This window comes from Dioscorea cayenensis, chromosome 5 (genome assembly GCF_009730915.1).
Source record: "Dioscorea cayenensis subsp. rotundata cultivar TDr96_F1 chromosome 5, TDr96_F1_v2_PseudoChromosome.rev07_lg8_w22 25.fasta, whole genome shotgun sequence".
Lineage (NCBI taxonomy): Eukaryota > Viridiplantae > Streptophyta > Magnoliopsida > Dioscoreales > Dioscoreaceae > Dioscorea > Dioscorea cayenensis.
In genome coordinates this window covers 213,213-221,466 of record NC_052475.1, presented here as the reverse complement: position 1 = coordinate 221,466, position 8,254 = coordinate 213,213, and the positions used below count along the sequence as shown (strand labels likewise).

Below are 8,254 nucleotides of genomic sequence, written 5' to 3'. Positions count from 1 at the left end.
CTTTTCTGCATTAATCTCCCACGGGCTATTTTTGAATAAAGTGGATAGCTATCTTATCTTACCCTTCCCCAAGTGAAGTCTAACGTAAATATGACTTTGTTTATTTTTTTTGTTTTAAATTTCGAGTAATACGAAATAAAAAATTCATATCAGATGATCAACCTTTGTTCTCCCCTACACAGCTACACTCTGGGTGAGTTGTGATGTGATCCAACAACAATTGAATGTGTGTGTGTGTCTTTTTTGTTTTAGCTGAAGACATCTGAAATTACAAAAACGGTAAACAGAACAACACTAGATATAAAACAGAAAACATACAGAGCTAAAAACTAAATCCCCACTCAAGTGAGGAATCTAATAACCACCTAGAGTCTAGAGAGATCAAAGCCCTTGTGGAACAAAAGGCAACACAGGATGACTCTCACTCTTGAACCTACTTCCAGTTTATTTTCCTTTATTTTGATTGGAGCATCTGCTGTTCAAGCTAACTCAAAGCCTACAAGCTGAATTAGAAGCTTTATACACAACCTGCGGTAGTGTGGTTGAGATTTTCAGCAAGAGGACTGACAAGAGAGTTTCTTGGAAATTAAAGGATTCAGTTTGTAAAATTAAACCTGTTTATCCACTTCGTAAAAAAACCCTCTTTCGGAGCAGTTTTCATTAAAAAAGTCGAATGTGGGAGTTAGTTGGTTGAAATAGAATAAGATTGTTATTTTTTAAATTCATCTATATATATATATATATATTATATGAAAGGAGAGAGACAAGGGGTAGAGGTAGACAAGATGGGCATTGCCTGGTCTTAAATAGTTAAATACAGATCAGAAGAACGGAGAAGACGGTGTGATTCCCGCGTGCTTTGTGAGGCCAAGGATGAGCATTGAGCAGTTGAGGATGGACTATTACTTATTTTAAACCATACAAACACACAAGGGATATGAATCATGTGATTGGGCCGCTGAAGCCCTACACCGGCCATGACGTAGTGCCACGTGGCCGAAGCCCATGTCATTCGCCATGGGCCTTGCATCTCATTGACCTTTTCCACTTTATATACTCACCCCTTTTCTGTCGCTCCATTGCTTTTTCATCCCCAACTGCACACGAGGAACAAACAGGAAGAAGACACAACCAACAGCCATGTCGGCATACTGCGGAAAATATCACGGTCATCCCACACCTCTTTCTCAATCTAATATATGCTTCTCTTTCGATCATCTTCTTTTCACCTTTAAATTATTTTTTTAGTGAATATTTGATGTGGTTTTCCAATTCTTGTGTTTATTCATTTATATATATATATATATATATATAAAGTCTTGTGTTTTGTTCTGCTACAAACATAGATTCGGCCAATATCTATCTTGAACATCTCTGCACTTTTGTTATGTTGAGCGTGATATGTTGATTTACATGTATTTGTTTCGTCCCTTGAATTCCCCAAATCATGCCATAGGATTTAATACATAACTCAATTCCGTAGTAATCATGTATTTATAATTGTATGCATGCGCGCTCATGCAAATATCAAATTTTTATTTGACCAATGTGATTATATTCTTTTAGCCAAATTAATCTCTTTGGGGATTTATTGAGAAGGATGGCCTTAGAGTGAAGATTTTACCCTACATGTTCCTCATTCATGTCTTATGATGGCATAGTGACAATCAGAGTTCGAACTAGACCATCTTGTGAGGTTTGTGGCACAACAATTGATGATTGGGTAGATTTTTACTGGTTTAGTTTGGGATCTGAGGAAAATTGATGTAAATTTCTTAGGATTGAATTCTATTGTGATATCGGGTTAAACTTGAGACAGAATTGGATTGGTGAATGGACTGATATAAAATCTATAAGGATTTCCTGGTTGACAGACGGTTTTAAACTAAGTAGAAAATTGCTTGTCCCTTCCTCTTATAATCTGGTATTTTTTTTTTTCTTCTTTTTGCCAATGTATCTTACACATGTTCTTTAAGATAATCAATTGCTATTATGATGCATGACGGGCAAAAAGGAGAAGGGCTTAACAACAATGGGTTTCCTAGATGTCATGTTAATTATATATAAATTTGTGTCCATGTTAGAGGATGATCATGTAGAACAACTAGACAAAGGAAGATTATGGTGCGAGATTGTGTCAGCTATTGCTAACATTATTTGCTTAGCTGATGAGCAACTCCAACTAGATAGAAATTTGTGCATCAGTAAAGCATATATATATATATATATATATATTTTTTTTATTAAATGTGGATAAACCACATTTATTAAAAGAAAAATAACAGTACAAAGAGAAACAACAGTAAAGCATATTCTAGATAGATATACCCCTGAATTTGACCACCATCTTTCTGGTTTGATTTGGATCTATAATTCTTCATGACTATGTACCAACAAGAATGAATTTCTGTTCTGGGAAAAATGTACTCTGGCCATCAATTAGAGCTCTCTCAAAGTCATTTTCAAGGTCTTTCCTGTTCAACATACGTCATGTATCTTGCGATGTGTGGAGGTTGTCCATCATCCCGCATGCTTTGTTCTCTTGTATTTATATCCCTTGTGTTATCATGCGCTTATGACGTAAATATATATTGAATTTTATGTGTGTTTGACTTTTGAGTTGATACGTGACTAATGTTGTTGTTGTTGTTGTTGTTGTTTTCAATTGCAGATGAGCTCATTGCCAATGCTGCTTACATTGGCACTCCAGGAAAGGGGATTCTTGCAGCTGATGAGTCAACTGGCACCATTGGCAAGCGCCTTGCCAGCATCAATATAGAGAATATAGAGACGAATCGACGTGGCCTCAGGGAACTCCTCTTTTGCACCCCTGGTGCTCTTCAATACCTTAGTGGTGTCATCCTGTTTGAGGAGACCCTTTACCAGCAGACTGCTAGCGGAAAACCATTTGTTGAAGTCCTCAAGGAAGGTGGGGTTCTTCCTGGAATTAAAGTGGATAAGGGCACTGTGGATCTTAAGGGAACTAATGGTGAGACAACAACACAAGGCCATGATGACCTTGGTAAGCGATGTGCCAAGTACTATGATGCTGGAGCTCGATTTGCCAAGTGGCGTGCTGTTCTTAACATTGGGCCTACCGAGCCATCCCAACTAGCAATCAATGAGAATGCGAATGGTTTGGCTCGCTACGCTATCATCTGCCAGGAAAATGGTCTTGTTCCGATTGTGGAGCCAGAGATACTTGTGGATGGGCCGCATGATATCAATCGCTGCGCCCAAGTAACAGAGAGTGTGCTTGCTGCTTGCTACAAGGCACTGAATGATCACCATGTACTGTTGGAAGGCACCCTCTTGAAGCCTAACATGGTGACTCCTGGTTCGGATGCAAAGAAGGTAGCACCAGAGGTTATTGCAGAGTACACGGTGCGTACCCTGCAAAGAACCGTCCCTCCAGCAGTCCCGGCAATTGTTTTCCTCTCTGGAGGGCAGAGTGAGGAGGAGGCAACTTTGAACCTGAATGCCATGAACCAACTCAAGGGGAAGAAACCATGGTCACTCTCCTTCTCTTTTGGTCGTGCACTGCAGCAGAGCACGCTCAAGGCGTGGGCTGGGAAGGAGGAGAATATTGAAAAGGCAAGGACTGCATTCCTCTGTAGGTGCAAGGCAAACTCTGAGGCCACACTTGGGACATACAAGGGTGACGCCGCAAACGGAGAAGGTGTTTCGGAGAGCCTCCATGTTAAGGACTACAAATACTGATATCATTTTTCGGTTGATATTTCTGCTCTGTTTAAGAGCAGAACTAGATGGAATGAAGTTCAGTTCGCATAAGCCACCAAATAGCTGTTTCTCTTTGGTTTTCCTTTTGCTTTCAGAGTAAATTACATTACCGTGCCGGTCAAGAGGGTTTTCCCTTGAATAAGAGTTGTAGGGCACTATCACCTCTCAGGAACTAATCCTTTTGAGGTTGTCTGCTGTTAATCAGACACAAAAGCTTAATTTTGCCCCCCCTGATGTGAAACTTGTTGTAAGCTATTAATATTTTTAGTTTATCTTTCCCTGTTGCTGTCTTCTCTTATCATTTTGTTGTTGAATAATCTGACAGCGACCTACCGGTTTGTTTCTATCAGTGTATGGCATTTGTTTCCCATAGGTTATGATTTAAATTCGGTTGCTTCAGTTTCATTGTCAGTAGCTATTTGTGTTATCTTTATGATTTTTTTTTTCTTTATTCTGATGCTTCTCAACTATGGCCAGATGGTGTCATTGATTTGTTACAGGTACTGTCAAAGTTGCTGGACTAGGATTTATATACTAGTATTAGCCAAAGCAACTTTATTTTGATTTAGAGAAGTAGGTATTTTTCTGTAATTTTCTGTATTAGGATCAAGTTAGCATCTTCTCTTCTGGGAGCAAATGTCGGCCGTGTATTTTTTACCGGTGGTTGTCCAAGAAAACAAACCAAAAACTCTTAAAGTGCTTCTGTGTGATTTGTAATTGTTCACTAGATCCTCCTTGCTGGCTGGCTAGATTGTGCCGCTACTTTTTCATGTTACCATGTTTTACAGTCTGGCCTGGATAACGTATTATCATGGCAATGGTTCACCTGATCCTGGCCATGCATTGTAGTATGTAAAAATGGAATCAGAAGAGGAAACGCATCTGGTCTTCTAGATGTTGATTGCCTTTGACATACAAAAATAATAGCTAAAAAAAAAAACATGGTGATACAAATTCAAATGGTTATAAGAAATTAATTTAATTTGAAGACAAAGTTCCCTGCATCATCTTTACCACATTCTAGACGGATGCCAAATTCTTTACTGAATTTGAACGACCTCCTTCTTCATAAGGCCAGCAGGGTAACAGGTGCACCTACTTCATTGACAGATAACAAATTCTTTACCGAATTTTGCAGCGCCATAAATGGTCTCCATTGGTGAAGGGGACCTCTCTGTTAATGCTTCAATTACACTGCCCGTGGAATTTGAAATCCCACTGTCAAAACAAGAAGGCATCATTCAAATGGCCTTCTTTATGCTGACCCCATTTAAAGCACTAATTTTTAAGGCTAGATTTTGGTGTATAAACCTACCGCTAGCTTTGAAAAAAGTCTTTGTCGTTCATTTTATATCATGTTAATGAACCGCTTACCAATCCCTGTTGCTCTTAAATGAGGTTGCCTCCCACTTTTCCTTTTGTCAAAATGGTGGTTGTAAACTCGAATCAAAAGCTAATTAGCTTACCTTACTTTATTTAGCCTCTCAATTTACTAATACCCGATGTTACCGTGTTTGTTTTTCAGTATTTCTGTACCATGTGATAGTTCTGAGGTGTTATTTCCATGATCAATTCCAGCCACACCAACAAGGAGTATAGTACACCCACCATCCCCCTCTCATCATAGGGCACAATTTTTAATGACAATAACTTTGCCAAGCAAACCGAGGGCCCAAATTTAGCCTCTGATTCACCAAGTGGTAGATGGACGTCATGAATGGTTTCAACTTTCAACCCCATGGTAGCGGGTTCTAATCCCAAGGCCTTCATTATAAAGGACGTCATGACTCATGAATGGCTTCATGACTTTCATACGATCAATAATTAAACCAACCTAGCCATTGGTTTTGACCTGCTTTCATTACAGAGGAGAGGATTCACAACAAGTACGTTGGGAGCTCATTGCGGCGGGGAAATCATAATGCTGATCGGTTTGTTAGTTAATTGCTCACAAACTCGTTACCATCGTCATGAGGGCTGGGCCATACTCTCTTGACTCTCTTCTTTATGGGATACTAATGATTTACAGTTGAGGATGATTAATCTCCACCCCCAACCATATTTTCAAGTCCCACACACACACTATAAATAAACCACTTTCTACTAGTTACTTCACCTCTTCGTCCTGATCACCACCACCACCACCACCACCACCACCCTTCTTTCAGCTTTCAGCTTTCAGCTTTCAATCTTCATATATGGCTTCTCTTGCCTTCTCTTCCAGCTTGCTGCCTGATAACAGTAATTGCCTCGTCTTCATGACGGCCATAGCTGTCCCTCTATTGTCTATCCTTGTACTGTTGCTCCTCAACAAAAACAAAAACAACAAGAACAAAACCAAGGCACTCAACCTGCCACCAGGGCCCTCCGGTTGGCCGGTCGTGGGCAATCTCTTCCAAGTGGCCCGCGCCAGCAAACCCTTCATCCACTACGTTCGAGATCTCATTGGCATCTATGGACCTATATTCACGCTCCGTATGGGCGCACGTACGCTCATCATTGTCTCAAGTGCGGAGCTTGCGCATGAGGCACTCATCGAGAAAGGCCAGATGTTCGCGAGTCGACCTGCCGAGAACCCCACGCGCAACATTTTCAGTTGCGACAAGTTCACGGTCAACTCCGCCGTTTACGGCCCAGAGTGGCGCTCCCTTCGGCGCAACATGGTCTCCGGCATGCTCAGCAACAGTCGCCTCAGGGAGTTCCGCGGAGTCCGTGAGTCAGCCATGGAACGCTTCATCCAAAGAATTCGCAACGAGGCCGAGGCCAACGACGGCGCCGTCTGGGTGCTCAAGAACGCACGCTTCGCGGTGTTTTGCATCCTGTTATCCATGTGCTTTGGCGTGGACTTGGACGAGGAGACCATCATAAAGATCGATCAGGTGATGAAGAGGGTGCTCATCACGCTCAACCCTAGAATGGATGACTACCTCCCTCTCCTCAGACCCTTCTTTTCAAAACAACAGAAGGAGGCGCTTGTTGTCCGAGCCGAACAAATCCAGACACTCGTCCCACTCATCGACATGCGCCGCCAGATACTCCGGAGTCCCAGCAAGGACCCCAAAGCCGTGTCTTTCTCCTACCTAGACTCCCTCCTCGACCTCAAGGTCGACGGGAGAAAGTCTGCCCCGGACGACGTCGAGCTCGTCACCCTCTGCTCAGAGTTCCTCAATGGTGGTACCGACACAACGGCCACAGCCATCGAGTGGGCCATCGCCCGCCTCATCGAGAACCCACTCATTCAGACCAAGCTCTACCAGGAGATCGTGTCGGCTGTCGGAGAAAGGCCGGTGGACGAAAAGGACACGGAGAAAATGGTGTACCTGCAAGCGTTCGTGAAGGAGTTGCTACGCAAGCACCCCCCGACCTTCTTCTCATTGACCCATGCGGCTGCGGAGCCTGGTGCGAAGCTCGGTGGATACGACATCCCCATGGGCACCAACTTGGAGATATATCTGCCTACCATCAGCGAGGATCCCAAGCTGTGGAGCAACGAAGGGACCTTCGATCCTGAGAGGTTCTTGTCAGGTGGAGAAAGCGCCGACATCACCGGGGTGACAGGGATCAAGATGATACCCTTCGGATGTGGTCGGAGGATATGCCCGGGGCTTGGGATGGGTGTCACTCACATCACACTCATGGTGGCCAGGATGGTCCAAGAGTTCGAGTGGTGCGTCCACCCCTCCCAACCCAACTTGGAGTTTGCTGACAAGCAAGAGTTCACTGTTGTCATGAACCAGGCTCTCTTGGCCATGGTCAAGTCCAGGCAGTAACTCAAGTCAAGTACGCGCGCGTGCAACGCATACTCTGTCCAGCGAGAAGGAATTGATTTTCAATTCTATACGTAGTTGTTACATTTTCTATTACGAGAGTGATGGTGCCTTGTTTGTCCTTCTGGTTTATGGCCAGCTACTACTGCTACTACCACTAATGATTAATTATTGTTGCTGTTGCTGCTGCTGCTGCTATTATACTGCTACTGGCTAGTATGGTATTTGTTAATCGAGGAAAGAAAGATTCAACGAGGAAGGAATTTACATTTACAGTAGATGAAAAATGGACCATCATCTCCATCTTCTATTTATTATTTTCATTATCATGTTTGCTTTTATTTATTATATCCTAAATTCACTTAACAGCGAAAATTAAATTCATTCCCTGAAAACTGTTTCCAATAACGTAGTATGAGCTGCGAAGAATACAAAGAATAAAAAGGTTACCATGGTCGCCTTGCCTTTTCCACACACACATGCATGTAAATCACAATTTTCCTCAGCTTCACTTGTTTTTGACTCTTATCCTCAGCACTTGGATGAGCACAAAAATCCTCTTTTGCTGGCCCATGTTGGCCGCAATAAATGTACTCTTAAATTTCGCCCGATTAGATCTGCAAGAAAAATGAGATAATGCCAAAAGGCAAGCGGCCACACAGGTCAACAATTCTCATCAGTTTGTCCAGCAAAAGCGCATTCATGCTAAGGGGTCCAGTTCCAGTTAGGTGTGCCATTAGCGCAAA

At 42.5% G+C, this 8,254-nt stretch overlaps 2 protein-coding genes across 2 annotated transcripts; both read left to right on the top strand.

Annotated features, from left to right (window-relative positions):
* The first annotated feature begins 1,098 nt into the window (after positions 1–1,098).
* LOC120262247 (fructose-bisphosphate aldolase 1, cytoplasmic) lies at positions 1,099–4,146 on the top strand. The gene is made up of 2 exons (XM_039270330.1): positions 1,099–1,168; positions 2,672–4,146. The coding sequence occupies exons 1-2, from the start codon at positions 1,141–1,143 to the stop codon at positions 3,718–3,720; spliced, it is 1,077 nt and encodes a 358-aa protein (XP_039126264.1). The 5' UTR covers positions 1,099–1,140; the 3' UTR covers positions 3,721–4,146.
* A 1,710-nt stretch (positions 4,147–5,856) lies between these two features.
* LOC120261788 (cytochrome P450 77A2-like) lies at positions 5,857–7,892 on the top strand. Its single transcript, XM_039269773.1, has one exon. The coding sequence runs from the start codon at positions 5,940–5,942 to the stop codon at positions 7,509–7,511; it is 1,572 nt and encodes a 523-aa protein (XP_039125707.1). The 5' UTR covers positions 5,857–5,939; the 3' UTR covers positions 7,512–7,892.
* The last annotated feature ends 362 nt before the right edge of the window (positions 7,893–8,254 follow it).